Below are 25,394 nucleotides of genomic sequence, written 5' to 3'. Positions count from 1 at the left end.
CGATACCCAGCTCTCCCTCTGTGTACTTGTATCGCAATAATGCATGCAAATATAAAAGGGGTGGAGCTTGCATCCAAATGTCACAGGGTGGTTTATGCTTTGAAGGACGCTAACATTATAGTTAAGGCTGCAAGCGTAGGGCATTCGAGATCCGATCAAAAATTATTCTCCTCGTATTTGAGAGGCTGGGGGGGGAAAATAAATTCGTGATCAAAGATAGGATTTAGAATTGCTTACTTTGGAAGAAAATATACATTTTACAAAATAAATTAAATATACACGATTTTCGCTTAAACTCTATATAGATTTTTTTTAAAAAAAGTTTACGTTCTTTTTTTCTCCCCTTTTTTAAACTGAACCTGCGTTGACTCCATTTTAATACGGTCACATTTTGCCTGTTTCTCCCCTTAGAACTGAAGTGAAATATGGGTGAATTGACAAGGTAGATCCTCTCTCTCTCTCTCCCCCCTGCAAGTTGTATTACAGAAATGAGTTGTCCCTGAAACACAAAGGACATTTGTTTGCTTGCTTCAAGACTCTTCAGCTTATTTGTGTTGTCATGAAGAGGTTTTTCTGCTAGAATCTGTGAAAAATTTGATGACGGGGTTTACACCCCAGGTAAGGGAAGAACGCAAGGCTGGGGAGGGGGCATGGAGGGGGTCAAAAACATCAAGACGGTGGGCTTCATTGACAAGGTGGCCTCTACTGACACGGTGACCTTAAACAGGAGATCAAAGTCCCGCCCCTTTTAAAGGCCGCCATCTTGACTTTTGTGAACCTCCATATCCCTGCATACCATTCTGGTCCTAAATTTTTTGAAAAGTCAGCAGTTCCAGTTCATCATCATCATCATCATCATCAACATCATTTATCAATTCATCATGATCATAATTAAATATAAATATAAAAGTGAGCCATACACTGTTCTTCGTTTTGGGGTCAGGTTTCCAAGATTTTGCAGGAAGGCTTCTTAGAGATGGAGGAGTTTGGTGATTGCTAACTCTAAGGCAGCATTTCTTGGCTTCACAACTTGAAACACACCGCCCCACAAACACACACGCACAGGCACACACAACCCCACACACCCATCCATCCATCTTCTTGGTATAAGGCCACTCAAATGCTTCCCTTTTGCATTGGCACTTTGGCGTTGTGCGGTTGGCTTTGAGGAGACGGAGTCGGATTGAACCACCTCGACTTTGTAGGGCTAGCAGGCAACCGAAGCAGCTTTTCCCCAAGACAAAGTGGGGCTTCTAAAGGAACGTCTTTGCCATTGGGGAATTCCTTCATTACTCCTGGTCACAGTAACAACACACCCTGGGCAACGCACCATGTTTTGTTGGGTTGCGTCGTGTTATTTTTCCCCCACGGTTTCCCGGCCATTTCGGCTGATGCAAAGCGATTCGTGTCACAACGTTCTAAAATGGCGGACCTTTTTAACACGGGTAATGGATGTGCTGGTGCTGGTGTACTTTGCCTTCCACGTGGGAATGGGTGTGGGTGTGGATGTCTGTATAAATCTTTGGGTACATTTTGGAAGCCGCGCTGGAAGCCAGGACTGGCCCCTGGGTCAGCAAATGCTGCTGCTGGGCGACATAATCCTCATAGTTCATGGAGGACAAGCAGTCTTTATCGGAGACCTGGGCTGTGCAGACCCGGTCACGAGGCTGGCTCCTGTGTCCCGGCGTAGCGGCTGGAGGAGAACATGGCTTCTTCTTCGTTTGGCAGAGCCAGAGAACAATTGTCCCGAAGATGAAGACAGCCCCAGCTGGGATCCCGATGATGACCGGCCATGGAAGACTGCTGGCAGAGGAAGGTGCCATAGGTTGGCTTGGGGACTTGGGGTCTGCAGGAAAGAACAAAAACAATTGAGGAGGGGGATTAGAACCAGGAGAGAAAATGTCAAAATACTGAGCTGGGTTTGGCCTCCACCTCCCTGAATTACATCTGATTTGGCATCTTTCTTTCAGCCATTTCAAAGCAGAGGTGGAACTGAAGAACCTAGAAGAACGTATTCCAATATTTCGTTAGTTTCTCAAAATATAAAATACAGCACCAAGGCTGACTAGTTCAATTTCTAGTATTCTGGTTTGAACGCCACAGAATAATGCCTACCGCCTCTGAGGAGTCCCAGTAAGGATTGAACTGGTCATGTGGTGCCCCCTGGTGTTCATTGTAACTGATAATAGAGTTCAGGGTTGAAATGTGTGTGTGTGTGTGTGTGTGTGTGTGTGTGTGTGTGTACATACGTGTGCGTCCTGATGATGTTATCTAGTTTGGTTAATGAAACATACGCAAGCTGAGAGAGCATCAAGGACTCCTGATAAACCATGACTAAAATGACTTACTTTGCTCTGGGTAGAAGAGGGGTGTCAAACTCGCAATGTCACATGACGTGTCGTGACGTATTGCGACTTTTTTGCCATTGCTAACAATGAAGCGGGTGCAGTTTCACTATGATGTATCCAGCCCGCAGGCTGGCAGTTTGACACCCCTGGGGTAGAAGGCTAAATAGTTGTATATAGACAACAAAGTTAATTTCCACTCCAAAACATTGCTTTTTCCAGGTTTTGAATAAAATCAATGCTTTTGTTTTCATGTGCCAAGCTTGTGGGACACATCTTAGATCAGATCTGCTGGGATAAAAACCCAACCAGCTATTAATCTTTGGTGCTAATAAAGGGGATTGATGCCCAAAGACAGCTAAATTACAAACTCTGCAAATTTCAACTTGAAATAAAGGATAAAAAGTGTGTCTTCCAAATACAAAAAGAGCCTTCCTTTTCAGACAGCTATTTGAGCATAAATTATAAAAACTTGCATGCAAAACTCTTTAGCAACTGGGTACATGAATCTGTACGTAATTTTCTTTCTAAGTAAGTAGATGGGACATGGACCAGATATAGCTTGATCTGCTCATCTCAAACATTGATGAGTTTCCAGTTCCTGTTCTACAGGAGATGAATAAATATTCATTTATTCATTTCCCAATGCCAAGGTTTGGTTAAGAAGCATTTTCCAGAATAATTGTGGCAGCTGAAAATTAGGTCCATTTAGCTGTTCTCCATATAAGCTGTTCTCCATATAAGCCAGTTGACTTCAGTGAGATTCATTGGATACAGGCGATAATAGAATAGAATAGAATAGAATAGAATAGAATAGAATAGAATAGAATAGAATAGAATAGAATAGAATAGAATAGAATAGAATAGAGTAGAGTAGAGTAGAGTAGAGTAGAGTAGAGTAGAGTAGAGTAGAATAGAGTAGAATAGAGTAGAGTAGAGTAGAGTGTAGAGTAGAGTAGAGTAGAGTAGAATAGAATAGAATAGAATAGAATAGAATAGAATAGAATAGAATAGAATAGAATAGAATAGAATAGAATAGAATAGAATAGAATAGAATAGAATAGAGCTGGAAGGGACCTCAGAGGTCTTCTAGTCCAGCCCCCTGCTCAAGCAGGAGAACCTAAACCATCTCAGACAGGTGACTGTCTGACATACGCTCGGAGCTGCAAAAGCAATAGCCCTAAGCTTAAGAAGGCAAAATTAACAAATAAATACAATTGAAGGAAGACCCAACGGTTAACAGGTTGGAACAAACATCTCACCTGGTAACACGGTAAGAAACGCACTTCGGAAGCTGTACCCCATGGTGTTTGCCCCCAGGCAAATGTACATGCCAGCATCTTCTTCCTTGGCGCGTGTGATCATGAGTTTGTTCAGGTAGGAGCCATCGGGACGAGACCAAACATCACCGGTGGGGAGTACCACAAACTTCTGCCCGCCGACATCGATGGTGGAATTGTATCTGCTCTCTGTCCCGTATTCCACTCTTTTCAACCACTGGATCACCGGTTTAACGTCACTCCTCACCTTGCACTGGAATGAGGTTGTTCCTCCATAGTCCACAGTTGTATTCACCGGGTGTGTCCCAGTAAGGACTGGTTTGGATCGTGTCCTCTCTGGAAAGGAATACAGACAAATTTTCATTTGATTAAGAGTTGTCTGAACCGTGCATGTGATACAGAGCACAAAATAACAGTGTTGAAAGGGACCTTGGAAGGTCTTCTAAAGAGTTCTAAAGAACGGTTGCTGTAATTGGGTATGTCTAGTTTAATGAAGAGAAGGACGAGGGGGGACATGATAGCTAACGTTCCAATATTTAGGGGCTGCCCCAAAGAAGAGGGAGTCAAGCTATTCTCCAAAGCGCCTGAAGGCAGGACAAGAAGCAACAGATGGAAACTGACCAAAGAGAGAAGCAACCTAGAAATAAGGAGAAACTTCCTGACAGTGAGGACAATTAACCAGGGGAACAGCATGCCTCTAGAAGTTGTGGGTGCTCCAACACTGGAAGGTTTTAAGAGGAGACTGGACAGCCGTTTGTCTGAAATGGTGTAGGGTTTCCTGCCTGAGCAGGGGGTTGGACTAGATGACCTCCAAGGTCCCATCCAACTCTGTTATTGTATTGTATTGTATTGTATTGTATTGTATTGTATTGTATTGTATTGTATTGTATTGTATTCTATTGTATTCTATTCTATTCTATTCTATTCTATTCTATTCTATTCTATTCTATTCTATTCTATTCTACTCCAAGAGATCTTATGCCAAATGCCTGTCCAGGACCACCCACAAATTCTGGGGGGAAGCTGTTCCACTGGTTAATTGTTCTCACTGTCAGCATCTCGTCCTTCTCTAAATGCTAAAGAAACCAAAGGCATCCAGAAACTTAGTTCCAAAAGAATCCACAAGGTGTGTTAATCTTCTGTGGCATCAATTAATTAATTGAATTAACTCAATCCTTTCTAAATTAGAAGCTAATATCACTCGTTTTTTTCCCCCAACACATAGCAACTCTTAACCTCCACCTGCCTAAGCAACCTGCATTCCTCTCCCCTGCCCCGTGCATTTAATGAAAAGAATTATAATTCACAAAGCTTATGTTTCTTAATAAAAAAATTCTATTAATCCCACTGATTCCTACTTTGCAGCAAGACTGATGGCAAATTCAAGCTGGACTTTTATTTTGCTGGCAAAAAATGGTCCTGCTTCCCATATATATCTGGTAGGACAGTTCCCTCAGAGACCATCCATCGTCCTCCTGATCTTTGAAATAAAAGCCAGACAAGTTCTACTAATTGAAGCAGAACTGCAGAGCCATTCCAGCGAAGAACGCAGATCATAAGATGCAGCCTACACCAACTACGCCAAAAAGGATCTCAGAAATGGAGAGAATCAACTCTGGGAAAAGCTACATTTTCACCGGCAGATGCACCAGGCAAAAGCCCAGAAGCTCAGTCAAAACAGCCAGAACAATTGGGCGATAAATCTCTTCTCTAACCTTAGGATACACCAAAGGGTAATCACCCTTCAAATCTCTTTAATAGCAAAAATCTGGCAATTTATGCCCCTGCTGTAAAGGTTGACGGGAAAGACGCTATCCTTCTTTATCTCGAAGATAAATGGGAAGAGCGGGGCTGTGACCGGCACCCGCCTGGTTTAGATGAGGGCGGAAAATGCTACATGCTACATATCCTACACTGAGATTTGAGATTTGATTCATTTCCCTGTTTCTGCTCCTGGTTTTAATGTAAACACATGTTTTTACTACTCCGCACAGCTGCTTCTTTATCAGTCCCAGATGTGGGACAGTCTTGTATCATCGGTGCACCAGAGAGATCTTTCCTCCACATGTGCTTTTCATTCACATTTTTATGTAACTGAAAATGTTATCGTTGATGGGCTGCCTCAAGTCCTCGGACTGGAGATGCTGGATCTTGAGTACACTTACCACATTCGTTTTAAGGAGAAAATGTTACTGGAAAAAAGTGACTTACAACCATTTTTCACACACTTGACCATAGTCATGTGATCAAAATTCGGCCATTTGGCAACTGACTCATATTTGATCTAGTGTCCCTAGATTACATGATCCCTTTTTGTAACCAAAAAGCCAACACAGAACTAGACTGCATTAACAGTGGGATAGAATCAAGGTCACTTTACACGGCCTTGGTAAGGCCACACCTGGAATACTGCATCCAGTTTTGGTCACCAGGATGTAAAAAAAGATGTTGAGACTCTAGAAAGAGTGCAGAGAAGAGCAACAAAGATGATTGGGGGACTGGAGGCTAAAACATACAATGAACGGTTGCTGGAATTGGGTATGTGTAGTTTAACGAAGAGAAGGGCGAGGAGTGACATGATAGCAGCGTTCTAATATTTGAGGGGCTGCCCCAAAGAAGAGGGAGTCAAGCTATTCTCCAAAGCACCTGAAAGCAGGACAAGAAGCAACAGATGGAAACTAATCAAGGAGAGGAGCAACCTAGAGATAAGGAGGACTTCTGGGAGTTGAAGTCCACAAGTCATAAAAGGGCCAAGTTGGAAGACCCCTGGTGTATAGGCATGCCTGACCAAAATGTGAAGGTTTTTATACACACACACACACACACACACACACACACACGGTGGCCCCACACAGTTGCATGCACAAAGTCCCCTTTTTCACAGCTTGAAGAATCCACTATCTAATCAGACTTAGACTGAGTTTGAAATCATTGGGGTTGAGGATGACGTCTGAATCCCTAATCTTGTTTCCTCAGAAGCAGCTTCTCTTTCCCGGGATGAGAGTCCTGATGCTGGACTAACATTTTACCAACTTATTGAGCGACAACTCGTCGCGCTCATCTGTCGGTCCATACTTACGGATGACTTCCACTTTGTAGGTGGCGTTGATTTCGCCCATCCGGTTGAAGACGCGGCAGGTGTATTTCCCGCTGTCCTCCGGCTTCAGGTTCTTCAAGTTGAGGGTCCACCGCTTCCTTTTGTTTTCGCCAATCTCCTGCGAGGTCAGAGGCTTGTTGTCCTTCAGCCAGCTGATGTCCGGCCGGGGGTTGCCGCTGGCCACACACTTGAGTCGGATCGAACTTCCCACCGGCCGGGCGATCACACGTTGCCTCATCTTCGCAGGCTGAGTGAATCTCGGTCGAGCTGTGAAGAGAAGCAAAGCATGAGCAAAGCTTCGGAGGTTGGACTAGAGGACCTCCGAGGTCCCTTCCAGCTCCGCTATTCTCTTATCAGGAAAAGAATCGTTGAGGAAAAAGATCATTAAGCTAATGGCAAAGACCCAAAGGTGATTTTTTCCCCCCAAGCGGACTTGCTTGTTTTTCTTTGAAGACGTTTTGCTTCTCATCCAAGAAGCTTCTTTGGTTCTGACTGAATGGTGGAGAATGGAAGGGTTTATATTCCTTGCAATCATCTGGTCCTTTGCACTCCCTCTGAGACTCATTGAGTTGGCCAGTTGGAAGTTTAGCTATTTATTTGTCCAACTGGCCAACTCAATGAGTCTCAGAGGGAGTGCAAAGGACCAGATGATTGCAAGGAATATAAACCCTTCCATTCTCCACCATTCAGTAGAACCGAAGAAGCTTCTTGGATGAGAAGCGAAACGTCTTCAAGGGAAAAAAACAAACCAAGATGGTCCAGTTGCCTCTTGAAAAAGCGCCTTTGGGAGAACCGTGACCTGGATAGCTGAGAAGCTCCACAGACTAAAAGCACAGAAAAAGATGAACCCTTTGTCTGTAATAAGGGATAGTGTTTTATAATACAAAGTCCATGCCTTCCTGCTACAGCGGAATATAAATCACAAAAAACAATAGACCAGCAGACAAACATCTTTCTCAACAATTGTTTGATAGAAACAACAGGTTATGCCAAACCCTGCTTTGTGTGCCTTCTGCTGTGGTGTTTGTGGTTGTTTACAGAAGATTTTCAGAAGATTCCAGCCTGTTGTATATGAAATTAGGCAAGCTTTTATCTTTGCAGAAGAGACTTACAGCCACCCTGCATTTCTCTCTAAAGGACGCTGGGGGAGCAAATGAAATTTAGTAGGTCCTAAATGTTCTTTTTCAAGATGATCGGATCTAATGGATGGAAGCTGATCAAGGAGAGAAGCAACCTGGAACTAAGGAGGAGTTTCCTGACAGTGAGAACAATTTAATCAGTGGAACGACTTGTCTCCAGAGGTTGTGAATGCTTTTAAGAAGAGACTGGACAGCCATTTGTCTGAAATGGTATAAGGTCTCCTGCCTGAGAAGGGGGTTGGACTAGAAGACCTCCAAGGTCTCTTCCAACTGTATTATTCTATTATATGCTGTTTTTATTCTGGAGGCAAAGTATAACTTCTCTTCAAAGCAGAAGGCCGAAGATAAGCCCATGTTGGAGCAATGTTCTACCGCTTTCAACTCCTCCTCATCGGTTGGAGTGAAGACATTACTAGTAGCCCAAGCAACCTGTCCAATCTTGTTCTGTCAGGTTTCCAATCTGGTTATCGGGTTGAGGTGGCTTGGGTGATCTTGACAGAAACCAAGGAAATCTACTTATGCCGGATTGACTCAACCTGTCATCACCTTTCAGCGGGGCAGGCTACGTTATCTGACTGTGGCACTTGTGGAATCTGTTTTTCCCCCAAGTGGCACCACGGATTGTGATGATGGAGGATTATCTCAGATTGGGAGGTTGGGAGGGGCGCCCTGAAGAAAGATGGCTCGATAGGCTGAAGTTAAGGTGCCAACTAGATGCTGATAACCCTTTTCATCAGGCTGAAGGAGAAGCAGCTTAATCTCAGCACCGCTATCTGACACCTTTCAGAGGCCGGAGAAGAGAAACTCGCCTGAATGGAAAAAAAGATGGAATTAATGAAGGGTCTAGACCAGGGGTAGGCAACCTTGGCTCTTTTATGACTCGTGGACTTCAACTCCCAGAATCCCTGAGCCAGCCACGCTGAGGGGAAAGGGAGAGGTTTCCAAGCTGAGCCACGCTGGCTCAGGAATTCTGGGAGTTGAAGTCCACGAGTCATAAAAGAGCCAAGGTTGCCTAGCCCTGGTCTAGAATTTGGAGGAGGGGGACCAGAGATGCAGAACTATCTTTGAGGCCCTTTCTCGGATCTCAGAAAGAAAATGGTGGACTAGTAGATCAGCAAAAATGTTTAAAAATACTACAAACAACTGTTGGAAATGCAACGACCGGGTACTTATTACCATATCTAGTGGACATGCCCTAAAGCAAAAAAGATTTTGGGTTAAAATACATTTATGGTTGGAGAAAATGACTAAAATACACAAATAGACTTAAAGCCAGAATTATTTTTGTTAGGAATAATAGGAGCAAATTATGAGAAAGATATACTACACGTACTAGCTGCCACAAGAATTGTGTTTGCCCAACACTGGAGGTTTTTAAGAAGTGACTGGACAGCTCCCTGTCTGAAATGGGGTGGGGTCTCCTGCTTGAGCAGGGGGTTGGAGTAGAAGACCTCCAAGGTCCCTCCCAGCTCTGTTCTGATTGATTGATACATGCACCTCTTGCTGTGTGAGGCAGTATCAAAGCTTGGTCCACCCCGTTCCTCTCCCCTCCCACCCAACCCCCAACTTCATACTTTAGATGCATTCAAGGGGGAGCCCAGCTCCACGTCTCCTCCTGCCCCCGAAAAATGCTTTGAGCCCAAGCAAGCAAGAACAAATGCTTCCTCTCCGCCCAATCTCCACCTTCTGGGTCTCGGCCACCTCGGGATATTTGATTTCACTCTCTTCTTCCTCCTTTGCGCCGAAGGGCTTCGCTCCGAGGCTTTCATGTGTAACCTAATGAAGGAGCGAGCGGACAGCTGGAGGGACAGGAGTGACACCCTAGCTCTGTCGGGAAAGACGGGTGTGCAAATGAAGGGGGGTGGGGTTGGGTGGGTCTTTCCCCCATGATCTCGAGAGGGGAGGCAGCAGAAACGCTGACCTCCAAGGCGGTCCCTCCAGCACCCGTCAAGTTGCCTCTTCCTGGGATCCCTTGCAGGCCAATCATTTGCCCACATCAAAGATTGCCACAACCCAGTGGTGGGATTCAGATAGGTGAACAAGCGGTTCTCTGTGTGGATGCCGCCGTTCTGGGCCTGGGCAACCGAAAGATTGGCTACCGGTTCTGCCGAAGTGGTGCGAACCGGCTGAGTCCCACGGAAGGAAGGAAGGAAGGAAGGAAGGAAGGAAGGAAGGAAGGAAGGAAGGAAAGAAGGAAGGAAGGAAGGAAGGAAGGAAGGAAGGCAAATGGGAGGGGAAAAGAAGGAAGGAAGGAAAGAAGGAGGCAAGCAAGCAGTGGTGGGATTCAAATAGGTGCACAACTGGTTCTCTGCGTGGATGCCACTTCCGGAAATCCGTTCTGGGCCTGGGCAACCAAAAATTAGCTACTGGTTCTGCCGAAGTGGTGCGAACCGGCTGAATCCCACCCCTGCCACAACCGCACCCACAATTTCTACTGCTGGAAGTGAATTTTGCCCCATTTTGTAACCTCGCTTGCTACAGTTGTTAAGTGAATCACTTCAGTTGTTTGGTCTAGGTTCTCCTGCTCAAGCAGTGGGTTGGACTAGAAGACCTCCAGGGTCCCTTCCAACTCTGTTATTCTGTTACTCCTCTACCGGTACAGGCGGGAGAAGCGTCTAGAGCAGAGCTTCTCAAACGTGGCAACGTTTAAGATGTCTGGACTTCAACTTCCTGAATTTGATTTTCCTTCACTGCAAATTTGGAAAGTCAGTGAGAAAACTCTCCATGTCCTGTGTCAGGGTCCTGTGAGAGTGAATTAAGTTAATCATCCATCTATGCCTGCCTCTCCCCACCACACACACACACACACACAGAGAGAGAGAGAGAGAGAGAGAGAGATCTGCTGGAACACAAGCAAACCAACTCCTCCTTATGAACGGATATAAGAATCCTCAGCTCTCCCTTTGCTCCGTAAGAACAGAAGAGCAGATTTTCCTGCTCCGGGGAGAACAATCAACTGGGCCCTCTGAACAGCCTCTTGCTTCATTCCTGTCTGAAGCCTTTAGTTGAGTGGTTTTGTCTCTCTCTCTCTCTCTCTCTCTCTCTCACACACACACACACAGGAGAGACTTTTAAATGCCAGGAGGTAAGACTATATCTCTGTGGCTGCCTCCGTTCCTTTCTTTCTCCCTTTGAAACGGGTTAAGTGATTATCTTCCCCTTGAAAGCTGCTCTCCATTCTTTGGTGCGACACACTGAAACCAGATCTCCAGTTAAACAGTTGTGAAATGTCTCTCTTTCAAAAAGAAAAAGGTAGGAAAGGAGGAGAAAGGGAGGGAGGGAGAGAGGACGGGGATGGAGGGAGGGAGGGAGGGAGGGAGAAAGATAGAGAAAGAGAAAGAAAGAAAAAAGAGAGAGGAGGGAGGGAGAGGGAGGAAGGAGAGAGTAGGAATAAAGGAGGAGGAGGGAGGGAGGGAGGGAGGGAGGAAGGAAGGAAGGAAGGAAGGAAGGAAGGAAGGAAGGAAGGAAGGAAGGAAGGAAGGAAGGAAGGAAGGAAGGAAGGAAGGAAGGACGTATTTAAAAAAAATATCCAGGTTGGATTACTTCTCAATCAAAAATCCTCCTTTAGTTGCATACTTTTGGGGGAAGTCCCATAAGAGATGGCCTAAATACCAGCTTCTTTGCCCCCGATTCAAACCCAACCCCGTTGTTTAAAATTACAGAATGAACTCTTAAGACTGAAATCGCCCAATTATACAGAAAGAAAAAAAAAAGGTTTCAGTGGAGGCCTGAAGGAAACAGAGCTCTTTTTAATCTACAGCAGGGGTGTCAAACCCGCAACGTCACGTGACGTCTCGCGACATATCGGAGCTTTTTCCCCATTGCCGGCAATGGGGTGGGCGCGGGTTTGTCATGATGTGTCCGGTCCGCGGGCCGGCAGTTTGACACCCCTGATCTACAGGGACCATCTAGGCAGGAGGTACATAAATCAACCAGCCATCCTAGCCGGATGGGATCCACAATCTCTGATTAGTGAGCAGAGTCATAGATGACTTCGCTTAAGAAAGTTCACAAGAAGAAAAGGCGGAGTAGACCGCTAAGGCGCTTGAGTAGCTACAAGAGACATGAGGTAACAACAGCTCGGTTCGTTTTAGAAGGTTACCCTCAGGAGAAGCCTAGAAAGCGAGGCTATAAAAAGGGATGCAGCACATCCACAAAGCAGCAGCAAAGGGGACGTGACCACGAGCCACTCAGGTCCTGCCTGAAAGGACTCAGAGCACAGAAAGAAAACCCGCCTCGGAGAGGAAAAGGGTGGCACTTGATTCATTTTTACTCCTCGGAACAAGGAAGCAAGTTGGCCGTTCTCCTTTATTACCAATCGGTCTGCTCGCAAACTGCCCAGCGTATTCTCGGTTCCCCGAAGGCTTAACCTGCATGGCTGCTCTCCAGGTTTGCTTGAAGACACCCAAGGAGTGCACACAAAAGAAACGCGAGGAAGGCCCGTTTGTGGTGGGGCTTCTCCGGCGAGAAGTTCAGACAGCCTTCCGGTTTGAGGTAACGGCCTGGATTTCTTTGCAGGCTTCCGGTTAGGGCTAGGCCTTGGTTCAGCTCACGTTTATTGAGCCGGTGTTACAAGGCCACAAAAAGACAGTCACTCTGACCCACAGAAAGATGAAGGTCTCTGAAGAAGGCTGTTCTTCTGCATCGAACTTGCGAAATACGGCACTGCCGGTGTGGCAAAAACTATTCTTAGCAGGCAGTCTCGCCATCACACAAATGGAAGAGCAACCAGCCCAGGATGCCAAAAAATAAAAATAAAAAATCACCTCGCTTTTCTCCTGCTTTGGAAGAGCAGCCCAGGTGGAAAGACTTTGGAAGCCATCTCCAAGGAGGGGATAAGCAAGCTGAACTGAAGCCCGGGGGTGGGGGGGCGGGGGGTTCCTGCCTTTGGCGGAACTGAAATCCCAATGGAGAATGTTCTTTCCCCCTTGAAGGGGGGCAGAGGGGATAGAAGGGGATCTATCCGCACTTACCCCAGAGCTTCCCCAACTGATCTTCTGATCCACCGTTAGGGTTTTCAGGTCCCAAACTCTCCCTTCCTGAGCTGGCATCATCTGGGGGAAAAAGAAGGAAGGAAGGAAGGAAGGAAGGAAGGAAGGAAGGAAGGAAGGAAGGAAGGAAGGAAGGAAGGGAGGGAGGGAAAGAAAGACAGAGAAAGAAAGAAAGAAAGAAAGAAAGAAAGAAAGAAAGAAAGAAAGAAAGAAAGAAAGGGAGGGAGGGAGGGAAAGAGAGACAGAGAAAGAAAGAAAGAAAGAAAGAAAGAAAGAAAGAAAGAAAGAAAGAAAGAAAGAAAGAAAGGAAGAAAGAAAGAAAGAAAGAAAGGAAGGAAGGAAGGAAGGAAGGAAGGAAGGAAGAAAGGAAGGAAGGAAGGAAGGAAGGAAGGGTTGATGGATGAATAGATGGACGGATGAATGGATGAGAAAGGAAGGAATATGGTGGGTGGGTGGATGAGGGAGCGAGGGAGTGAGATAGTGGATGGATGGATGAATAGATGAGGAAGGAAGAAAGTTAGTGGATGGATGAGAAAGGAGGGAAGGAATATGATGGATAGATGGAAGAGAAAAGAAGGAAGGAAGGAAAGAAGAAGGGAAAGAAGAAAAATGCATTAAGTTTTAAAACATAGCAGTGTTTGAGTCAATAGTAAGAACATATTTTATTCCATTCCAACAGAGATAATTTGTTCCCTGCCTGCGCAGTTTTATTTCCTGGTGCTTTTTTTTTTAATTTTTCCACTGGCTTCTACCATGATGGGAGCGTAATTAATGCTACCATTAATAGTAAACTGAAGACCTTTTGTTGATGTTTGTGGCTCACGTTCCCTGCGAGAACTGTTTTTTTTACGTTCCTTGCAAATAAGGGCACAAATCAAAATTACAGCAGAAAAGGTCATAGGAACTTCTGGCAATCAGTCATAGCTTGCCGCTTGGAAAGAAATCAAGAGTTGGAAAAGTTGTTTAACTATTGCCACTTTGAAGATGTTGCCTTCTTTAGGTCAGGGATGGGCCAAAATGCAACCCACACAGCAGAACAAGGAGGGGAAAAGGAGCAACTTAGTAATTAGTCATGTCACTTAAAGAGAGGCATAGAAGTGAAACACCAGGCAGTTACAAGGTTGGGCTATAAAAAAAGAGGTCCAAATTCAGATTACCTCAAGCCCACCTTTGACTCCTCAGAGTTTCCAAGGGCTACTTGTTGGAATAAAATGAGGGGCTTGTCCTGATGATGGGGAACTGTTTTTACAACACTGATGATGTTACCTAGTTGGGTAATGAAATCTCTGCAAGAAAACCACCCAGCTCAGAGAGCACCAAGGATCCCACAGTCCTCCTCCTCCTCTCTGCAAACTCCCCTCCCTAACAGTGATGATGTTCCCTAGTTGGGTAATGAAACATCTGCAAGAAAACAGCCAAGCTCAGAGCACCAAGGGCCCCACAGTCTTCCTCCTCCTCCTCCTCCTCCTCCTCCTCCTCCAGTCCTTTCTAGCATGATGTTTCCTAGTTTGAGTCATGAAACATCTGCAAGAAAACAGCCAAGCTCAGAGAGCACCAAGGACCCTACAATCCTCCTCCTCCTCATCATCATCTTCCTCCTCCTCCTCCTCCTCTGGCAAATAAAACCCAACCAAGGACCCCACCGTTCAATCCTGAACTGCAGAGTTTCTCTTCTTTCAGTGATTCTACCTTCTTGAGTCCCCTTAAAGGAAGCAACAGGAGACTTTTCCTATTGGCAACCTCTTTCTTCTCGTACGTCCAAATCAACCACCACCTTCCTAAATTACCCTGATCTCCAAAGCAGCGCTGAAAAATTTACTACCCAAAAGAAAAGAAAAAAAGATCACCGCACTTCTTGTCTTGAATATTAGATTAAAAGAAGAGGAGTTTCCATCCAACTTGGCTCAGGCCTGACACTTCTTCCTAGGGGCGACTCCAAAACTGTGGTTTTCTGACTGCGCTGATGGTCTCTGTTAAAATGCTAAGTTCCTTCTGAAAACGTAATTTCTAGAAGTAACTTGAACAGATCTTCCAAACATGCAAGCAGATGCCTTTCTTTCTCTTGAAATATTCTCCCAGGGGTCTAAGAGCTTTGCCTTACGGGGCTGACTGGGGCTCATTCCCTATGAAATCTTAAGATCGATCCATCAGTAGTCAGTCTGTCTGTCTGTCTATCTATCTATCTATCATTTATCTATTTATCATCTATCTATCAGCCTATCAACCTATCTATCTATCTATCATCTGTCTATCTATCTATCTATCTATCTATCTATCTATCTATCTATCTATCTATCTACCTATCAACCTATCAATAATCTATCTATCTATCTATCTATCTATCTATCTATCTATCTATCTATCTATCTATCTATCTATCTATCTCTCCCTAGCTCTTTCTCTCTTTCTCCCTATTTTATATATCTCTCTTTCTTTTCTCTCTCTCTGTCATCTATCTATTCATCCACCCACCCGTCCAGCCATCCACCCCCCAGCCTACAACTGATTGTAACCCTAGGGCTGCTTAGAGAGACACATATAACACCTGGATTCTTCTCTTATAGTGTATCTTTGTGGACTCAGCTGGTTCCTAGTCCAACAGCAAAAAGTAACACATTCCACATTTGTAAAAAAAAAAAAAATACAAGTGTCCATGCACAAGCTTGTTTTTCCTGCCGGGAACTTTTAACATTCTTGACTGCATCGAGAATTTCCTCTTAAAATCTATGTTATGTCTGTAAGACCCCTTTTACAGGCATTACAGGCCTCAGTTTGGGATCTGTTCTCATATGGCTTCTGCATGAGATAATTCACATACAGTCAATGAATATTAAAGCCATATTCCCTATCATGGAAACAGCTATTTATTTTATTCTGATCATTCTGTCATCCAGGAATTGTACCTATCTAAGGTTTAGTGATCAAAACGGCAATGTAAGGCCAACCAAGACTACACATGGATGTAAGAGACCTTGTTGTAGAAAAAGCCCCCAAAGCTTGGGATTCAAAATCTGGCTTCCAGTCTTACAACTCAGAATCTCAAAACAATACTGTGGTTTTCAGTTTTGGTCACCACCTTATAAAAAAGACGTTGAGACTTTAGGAAAAAGTGCAGAGAAGAACAACTAAGATGATGAAAGGCCTGGAGACTGAAACAGATGAAGAACAGTTGCATGATTTAAGGACTAGGGGGACATGACAGCAATTTTCCAGTATTTGAGGGGCTGCCACAAAGATGAGGGGGTCAACCTCTTCTCCAAAGCGCCCAAAGGCAGGACAAGAAGCAATGGATGGAAAGTAATCAAGGAGAGAAGCAACCTGCAGTTAAGGAAAAACTTCCTGAGAACAATTAACCAGTGGAACAACCCGCCTCCAGAAATTGTGAGTGCTCCATCCCCAGAGGTTTTTAAGAAGTTGTCTGAAATGGTGTAGGGTCTCCTGCTTGAGCAGGGGGTTGGACTAGAAGACCTCCAAGGTCCCTTCCAGACTATTCTGACTGATTGATTGAACCATTCACAAAGCCCACGAGATGTTCTTGCCTCTTGGCTTGCTTGTAAGGATCAAAGAAGTTGTGTTTTTCTGAAAGCTGCTTGGGGCTGACACTTCCAAAAGCGGCAATTACTATTAATGTGGGTCGTAGAATAAACATAGGATGACATGTCTGTCTTAGGAGTAACTGACAAAAGATGCTTGAAGGCCTCCAGAGCATCTCATTTCAGCTTCCCACGCAGGACCTATTCCCACGGGTTTACCGTGGCAAGTTTGCAGCACAAGGTTGCATGGTAAAAACATGGGGACGACACTGATGAATTTAAAGCACCACGGCTGTTGTGATTCTACATTTCCTTTGCTAGTGAAGGAACGCTAAATGCTCTGAGTTCCTTTTGTCAATCAGGACTTAATCCTGCACATGAGGGTCTCCTTCTGAGACCGGCCTCCCTTCCTTTGTCTGGGGTCTCAAGTTACTGTGTGTCCACCAATGTGCAGCCCTCCACCCATCCTCCTCTCCCCCCCCTCCCGTGCCTGAAAATCCACTCATGCACGCCACCTAATTGGCATTCTCGGCCATACTTGAGTGGTTGCCAAGCCTTTCATGTGAATCTAAGTGCGGCAAACATGCGCGGGATCCTTTGAAGATGCGTCTCTGCTGGTTAGCCAGCCAGATCTTCCAACTGCATTGGCGAAAGGTTCCACTCCTTACGTTCCCTCACCGAAGAAATATGAAGGGGAGGGGCTGAATTTTTATTTTTTTTTATTTTAAAAAGAGTAACAGACAGACAGGTAGTTCCTTTTTCATGCTGTCCTCCAGATCTTCCTATGCTGCAGTAAATATAAACATTCTGGTGAGAATCCCCAAAATACTTTTTCAAAAGGCGACTGCACTTTGGTTTTTTCTGAAGATGTTTTGCTTCTCATCCAAGAAGCTTCTTCAGCTCTGAGCTGGGACAGCCAAGACCAGGATGACTGACCAGGAGACCTTTGAACAGAAAAAGTCCCAAGAGGTGAGCACACGTCAAAGCCGATGGAGGAGGCTGAGTGGGGAATGAAGGAATCATCAACCAAGTCCATACATCATGATTGTACTTCAAAGCAGATTCTTTGGAATGACAAGGGATGAGGATGAATGAATGAATGAATGAATGAATGAATGAATGAATGAATGAGAATAAAAGGCTGGACAGAAGATGAGATAGCAGAGAAAGTGATGTATCTGTTCAGGCTTGAAAAACTATAATGAGCATATCATTGAGAGACAAAAGATAGAAGCAACTGCGCTATCAGAGAGTGGACAAGCACTTAAATATGAGCCAGCCGTGTGCTGCAGCTGCCAAAAAAGCTAATGTAGTCCTAGGCTGCATTAATAGAGAGGCAGAATCGAGATCACATGAAATGTTAGTACCGCTTTACAAAGTCTTGGTAAGGCCACCCTTGGAATGTTACATCCAGTTTTGGCCGCCACAATATAAAAAAGATGCAGAGACTCTAGAAAGGGTGCAGAGAAGAGCAACAAAGACGATCAGGGGACTGGAGGCTAAAACATATAAGGAACGGTTGCTGGAATTGGGGATGTCTAGTTTAATGAAGAGAAGGACGAGGGGGGACACGATGGCAGTCTTCCAGTATCTCAGGGGTTGTCCCAAAGAAGAGGGAGTCAAGCTATTCTCCAAAGCCCCAGAAGGCAAGACAAGAAACAATGGATGGAAACTCATCAAGGAGAGAAGCAACCTGGAATTAAGGAGGAATTTCCTGACAATCAGAACAATTAATCAGTGGAACAACTTGCTTCCATACGTTGTGGGTGCCCCAACACTGGAGGTTTTTAAGAAGGGACTGGACAGCCATTTGTCTGGAATGATATAGGATCTCCTGCTTGAGGAGGGGGTTGGACTAGAAGACCTCCGATGTCCCTTCCAACTCTGTTATTCTGCTCTGTTATCAAACTTCAAAGCAAACCCAACGTCCAAGCCAGAGTGAAATTGTTTACAGGCAGACATACATTAAGCCATGATTTCAGAATCCTGAAATCATTAAGCCATGATTTCGGACAAAACTTCTAAGAGAATCTACATCTTCTTCCAAAGCTTCATGGAGAACCTTAGAGCTGTAATACTGCACATGCTTTTGAAAACCTGAACTTGTTCTAACGTTTGCCCACCCAAAGAAAACAGGCGCCTCTGTTTATACAGCTGTCATTTTTGGAAAAACCTCTGGATCAATAGCTTATTTCAGAAGATTCACAGACACAAAAACCTCTCCTATGTTGGAAGGGAGGTAACTGACCGATATATATATCTCCAAGGCCTAATTCTGTATTTATTTATTTATTTTTGTCATGTTTATGTGGTGACCCTTTGAGAGCTGAATACAATGAAATTTCATTTTAATGTACGCGAATCGTGTATATTCAACCTGACAATAAAGTTATTATTCTATTCTTCTAAGGTGAGGGGAAGAAACAGGTAAAAGCGAAGCATTCAACTAAAAAAAAAGTTACCCAAGCTAATTGCTTTCTCATTCTTGCTTTTTTCTAAAGCCATTGGGAATCAGACAAGAAAAGCTACAAAGCAGTTTTTTTTTGGCACCCAGATTGGATCCTTTTCTTTTTACAGATTGAACAAAGCAAATAATTGCCTGTGCTTAGGATACTGATTAGCTAGCTATTATAAGAGTGTGCTGAATTTCAAAGGGACATTTAAAAAACAAAAAGCAGGTAACTGCCAATTCATGCATGATTGTTAAGTCAAGGATGAAGTGAAAAGAAAGCAAACTAAAGGCTAGCAATTCAAAAAAGGCGAATTTAAATCAAGCTTGGGTATTTGTTTATCTTGGGAATATAAAAAATGCAAGAGGGTGGCAATGTTTATCCCTTTTAAGGCATGGAAGGAACAAGCCACTAGGCCAGGGGTGGGCAACCTGGGTTCTTTTACGACTCGTGGACTTCAACTCCCAGAATTCCTCAGCCAGCATGGCTCAGCTTGGAAACATCTCCCTTTCCCCTCAGCGTGGCTGGCTCAGGAATGCTGGGAGTTGAAGTCCACGAGTCATAAAAGAGCCAAGGTTGCCTATCCCTGACCTAGGTAGATTTCCTGATTCACAAAAACATCTGTCAGGATGGAGCTAACCAATCGAAAAACATTTGTCTGTCTGCAGAAGTCATGAAGATATTCCTTGATACCCCTTTATGGAACCCCTCAATCATCCCTCAAGCTTAGGACCCTTATAATTCTACTTTTTGTCATTTTTGAACATTGGAAATCCTCACCTTTCCAAATAAAACACAGAGAAAGAGTCAACCATTTTGTTTCTTTTCTAAGAATGCCTCAGGAGCTGGTGTTTATGTATGCTGGATTCCTGTTAATTTTTTATTATTAAAGTAATTTGTTTTTTTAAAAAAAAAATCAGACAGGGCAGAGACCGTGATGCATATCAAGCAAGCAAGCAAGCTGGGCCATTAAGTTAACTGGTGTGTGACAGCATTGGGTGGAAAACCCCAGACAGACACGGATTGAAAGCAATTCTCCAGGATTTCAGAAAGAGGTCTTTTGGGGGAACTCAAATGTAGCGTGTTAGAGTTTGGACATGCAAAGCAGATACCACTGCTGAGAAAACGGAGAAGCCGTTTCCATGTATGGTGCCTTAAAATGTGGTCCACTTACGAAAGGAAGGAAGGAAGGAAGGAAGGAAGGAAGGAAGGAAGGAAGGAAGGAAGGAAGGAAGGAAGGAAGGAAGGAAGGAAAAGAGTTTGCATTGGCAATAGGGCATCTAAACTTGATGTACGTTTCTTTATCTAGGGTGGACAGTTTTCATACTGAAGGTACATGCCTAATTTGAGATTTAAAATATGGAATCATAGGGGGAAGGGACCCTAGGCCATTTCAGACAAGAGGCTGGTGTCCAGTCTCTTCTTAAAATCCTCCAGGGGTGGGAGCAGCTTCTGGGAGCAAAAATTCCATGATTTACTTACACAAATGTCCAAGCAGAATCTTTCCAGCATGAAGGTTCAAATGAAGCAGCATATGACTTTTATGTTTTTTTTTTAAATCCCAATAATGCCATTCTTTTTCATGATTAATATCACGTTTCTTGCTTCTGGGATACTCATAAATTTTACTAAACTTGTTGTTTTTTTTTTACTTTTTCTCCTAAGAGACAGCATGGCCACAGCCCATTATTATATTTTAACTGCTGAACTTGATTAAAATGGATACCATTATCCAAGAACAGCAATTTGCAAAGCATAATCTCACACCACTCTGACTAATAATGATATCTGAGACGTATCCGCTAGCAAGGCACAGAAAAAAGACTGGGGCTACAACTGCCAAAAATGCTCAGAGGTGAAAATGGGGGTGAAGGATTGTTAACATCGTGTTGAAAAAAGACAAACAATATTGTTGCAGATATAATTTCACTGGCAACTAGCATGAGAAAAATTCTTAGCAAAATCTCTCTGCTACAAATGCTCAATTCTGAAGACCTATTTTATTCAGTAGAAACTTTGATTACTAGATTTGGACAAAAATGAAATTTTTTTTAAAAAAATTTTTACATCAGTTTTAAATTTCTTGTGGCTTATTCTTTTGACCAGTAATATTGTGGTTTCTCTGCAAGGAATTTTTGTATTCTAATTATCCTTTTATCTGCAATGTCCCACCCATTTGAGCAGCAATGGCAAAGGACATTGTCACCACAGAAAAACAACACAATCTTTGCATGAAAGCAAACATAATCTTGACTGTGAGAATTTTTTTTTAAAGTTGGTGGCAAAGCTTACTCCTCTTAAATTCCAAATCAGGTCTAATAGAAACAGCACAAAGAATAGGTTTTAAAAAAGGCTTGCACAGGAACGACCTTATCCTACACCTACATCTGTTTTTATTTCAATTATAAAAAAATTATTTGTAAAAACTGGAGCTTCGTTCATCTAGTGTCTGGTTAGGTTCACCTGAATCAGGCAAAATTCAAATCGTCAATCAGTTTGCAAAGTTAGTCTTATTCTGACAGCTCGGAAAGTTCTATTCGATGTGGGAATTCAAATTTGAATTTGGCTGCTTTGAATCAGATTTCTGATCTGGAAAAAGCCCTGGCTATCCATCAGAGCTGATTCAGCGATCTGAACTGACATTTCAATTCATTTTGGAAAGAAAAAAACGGCTTAGAGGTTTGATGGTGCCACCTTCCAATAGTATCCATAAATGGAAGGTCCACCCCAGTCAGTTATATCTACCTCTTCATTGGAAGCTAAAACTTTGTTTGTTTTAATCAGACCAGTACAAAATTCAACAGGGAAGGGAGATTCTTACGAATGACTGGCCACGAATGGCACAAAAACTGGTGCCTGCTTTTTTTTTTCCTGCTACAAACCAAGTTTTTAAAGTGCTTGTAACTTTCTTTTGCTTTTCATCAACACCGAATGGAATTTCAGGAGCTTTAAACCGCTACGAGGGACATGTGCTAAATTTCACAGGTATCAGCACAAAACGAACTCTTGACCACAATGTCTACTTGTTCCCATCACTTCTGCAACAGGTCCAGTAACCCCATCTCTGGGGGACACTGCCAAATATACACAAATGCAATCTGTCAGTGTGACTCGTGCAAAATTATTCTCCTAGCCCCAGTCTCCCAAAGTTTCCCGCCTTGCCATCTCCAGTTTTCGAAATAATCTTCAGGATAATCTCATAGAAGGGACTATGGAGACCGTGTGATCCAACCATCTCCCCACTGCAGGAATCCACTGCCAGATCATTCTTCATTCTTTCTCACAATCTCCCCTGAAAGAATTTCCGTTGTAAACTGCGGTCACCGTGAGGAATGTTTTCCTTACTAAACTATTCTTCTCCTGTTTTGGGGAAGAATTCAGAACAATTCACCTTTTACAGGCCAGCCCTTCAGATAACAGAGCTGGAAGGGACCTTGGAGGTCTTCTAGTCCAGCCTGCTGCTCAAGCAGGAAACCCTGTATCACTCTGGAAAATTGGTTGTCCAATCTTTTGTGAAAAACCTCCAGCAATGGAGCACCCACAGCTTCTGTTCCACCGATTAATTGTCCTCACTGTCAGGAAGTTTCTCCTTAGGTCCAGGCTGCTTCTATCCTTGGTTAGTTTCCATCCGTTGCTTCTTGTCCTGCCTTCAGGTGTTTTGGAGAATAGGTAGACGCTCCTCTTCTTTGGGGGCATACCCTAAAATACTGGAACACTGCTATCATGTCACCCCTAATTCTTTTTTTCTCTAGACTGGCCATACCCAATTCCTGCAAACATTCTTAATATACATAGTACATAGAATAATAGAGTTGGAAGGTCCTTGGAGGTCTTCTAGTCCAACCCCTGCTCAAACAGGAGACCCTAGACCATTTCAGACAAATAGTTGTCCAATCTCTTCTTGAAAACCTTCAGTGATGGAGCCCCCACAACCTCTGGAGGCAACCAGTTAATTGTTCTCACTGTCAGGAAGTTTCTCCTTAGTTCCAGGTTGCTTCTCTCCTTGATGAGTTCCCATCCGTTGCTTCTTGTCCTGCCCTCAGGTATCTTGGAAAATAGCTCGATTCCCCTCTCCTTTGGGGCAGCAAATCCATGATTTGCTTCAGATCCATGAAGACAACTATAACATCTTCCCACTGACTTCTAAACATACCTCTGAAACTTATTTCTCACAAGTTAATCCTTCCAGGACTCTTATCTTGGCTGCTGGGCTACATAAACTAACATTAATGAATAGTCATGGAAAAAAAATCTCTCCTTTGCTTCAGTATGGAAAGGTCATAAAAATATACAGTGAAATCCTAGATCTCCAAACTATACATACAGATCCTTTGAACTAAAAGTTCAAAGCGGCCTCCATTAACTGTTGGCACTGCCTGGAAATACATCTAAATAAAATATTTCTCAGTGTAACAGAAACATACATCATTACATTCAATTAAGCTCTAAAGTGTTCCGGATTAAATAAATAACATGTATTTAAAAGAGTGAAAATGTGGAAATACGTTGTGTTTGTTTCTATTTACCTTCAGTTCAACAATTGTGGGTGCTCCGTCATTGGAGGTGTTTAAGAAGAGATTGGATAGCCATTTGTCTGAAATTGTATGAGGTTTCCTGTTTGAACAGGGGGTTGGACTAGAAGACCTCCAAGGTCCCTTCCAACTTTGTTATTCTGTTATCTTTTGGATGCTCTGTACCTAGATTAATAAGCCCAGCCAGAGAGAGAACACAAATCTTAATATCTCTGGTCAATTTACCTTGCAGTTCCTAGAGCGTTTCTCTAACAATTCCATGTCACATTAAATACATTTGGTTATACACGGTATGTTCTAAACCTTACTAGTGCCCAATGAGGTTCCTCCCCAAAATAAAGTGTGGGGGACTCTTATGTGGATTCTCACTAACCTCTGGAGAAATTCATTCAAGGAGATGTAAACTGAATGGAATCAGAAAAGAAAAATTAAGTTCTATGGACATCCTTTGAAGGTAGAACTCGTGTCCTGATGGCCTCTATCATCCTTGGCTCTAGGATTCCCTCATCTCAGGAGGAAATCAAGCAATTGAGGGGCTGCCAGAAAGAAGTGGGGGGGTCAACTTATTTTCTAAAGCAAGACAAGAAACAATGGATGGAAACTAACTAAGGAGAGAAGCAACCTGCAAGTAAGGAGAAACTTCCTGACAGTGAGGACAATTAGCCGGTGGAACAGAAGTTGCCTCCAGAAATTGTGGGTGCTCCATCACTGGAGGTTTTCAAGAAGAGACCGGACAGCCACCTGTCTCAAATTTTATAGGGTCTCCTGCTTGAGCAGGGGGTTAGTCTAGAAGACCTCCAAGGTCCCTTCCAGCTCTATGCTGATTGATTAAAAGAAGAAGAACCTGTGAACTCCAAGTGGCAATCAGAAGACCTTAAAGACTTGGGTTTGGAGCCTCTTGTTGGGTGGAGGACATGTTGTTGTTGACCAGATTGGCCATCTTGTAACTCCGGGATTAACATCAAACCAACAAAGCGGAAGTAAACAATACACAAATCAAGGCACTGCCAAACAAGCCAATAGTAAACAGGGCAACCCAAGAACCACCAAGATTACTCCCACCAACACTGATAGGGCAAGCCATTAGAAAATAAACCGAGAGCAAACCCCACTGCCTTCCAGTACTGATGAAGTTACCTAGTTGGGTCATGAAACGTCTGCAAGAAAACCACCCAGCTCAGAGAGCACCAAGGACCCCACACTTCTCCTCCTCCTCCTCCTCCTCCTCCTCCTCCTCCTCCTCCTCCTCCTCCTCCTCCTCCCTTCTAGCACTGATGATATTACCTAGTTGGGTCATGAAACATCTGCAAGAAAACCACCCAGCTCAGAGAGCACCAAGGACCCCACAGTCCTCCTCCTCCTCCTCTCCACAAACCTCACTCCCTTCTAGCACTGATGATGTTATCTACTTTGGGTAATGAAACATCTGCAAGAAAGAACCAAGGATCTCTCAGTCCTTCTCCTCCTCTTCCCTCTCCCCAATAAACCCCACTTCCTCCCATCATGGATGGGGTTACCTAGTTTGGGTCACAAAACATCTGCAAGAAAACCACCAAGCTCCAAGGACCCCTCATTTGAGCTGTGAGCTACAAATAAAACTCCTTTATTGGCGATGCTCTCAACAGGCAGCCCTTGCCTCACAACCATTCATTTAGTGACAGTTCAAAGTCGCCGTAGCACTGAAGAAGGGATCTAGGACCATTTTTTGACATTTAAAAACACTGCGGCATCTCTGTGCTCACGGGATGAAAATTCGGAGGCTCAGCAACTGGCAGGTACTTATGACGGTTGCAGCGTCGTGGAGAGGGGGGGGTTTACACGATCCCCTTTTTGTGACCTTCGGTCAAGCAAAGTCAACCTGGGAAGCCAGGTTCACGTCACAACCGTGTCACTAGCTTAACAACTGCAGTGATTCCCTTAATGACCGTGTCAAGTACAGCCGTAAAATGGGGCAAGGCTGACTGAACAATTGTCTTGCTTAGCCCTGGAAATTCCATTGTGGTCATAAGTCAAGGACTACCTGTACA

General features: G+C 43.9%; 1 protein-coding gene across 2 annotated transcripts in view; it reads right to left on the bottom strand.

Moving 5' to 3' along the window:
* Window positions 1-318: 318 nt before the first annotated feature.
* Window positions 319-25,394, bottom strand: part of FGFRL1 (fibroblast growth factor receptor like 1) — a 139,642-nt gene continuing 114,566 nt past the window's right edge. For both annotated transcript variants that reach the window (XM_083362336.1, XM_083362337.1), the window contains exons 4-7: window positions 12,835-12,915; window positions 6,705-6,989; window positions 3,608-3,961; window positions 319-1,846 (exon numbers count right to left, since the gene is read on the bottom strand). In XM_083362336.1, the coding sequence (XP_083218462.1) occupies window positions 1,437-1,846; window positions 3,608-3,961; window positions 6,705-6,989; window positions 12,835-12,915 (1,130 nt within the window). In that variant the 3' untranslated portion in view covers window positions 319-1,436. The remainder of the gene's footprint in view (window positions 1,847-3,607; window positions 3,962-6,704; window positions 6,990-12,834; window positions 12,916-25,394) is intronic.

Source organism: Vipera ursinii, assembly GCF_947247035.1.
Source record: "Vipera ursinii genome assembly, chromosome: 4".
In the NCBI taxonomy this organism is placed as follows: domain Eukaryota; kingdom Metazoa; phylum Chordata; class Lepidosauria; order Squamata; family Viperidae; genus Vipera; species Vipera ursinii.
This window is presented reverse-complemented; position numbering and strand designations above follow the sequence as displayed.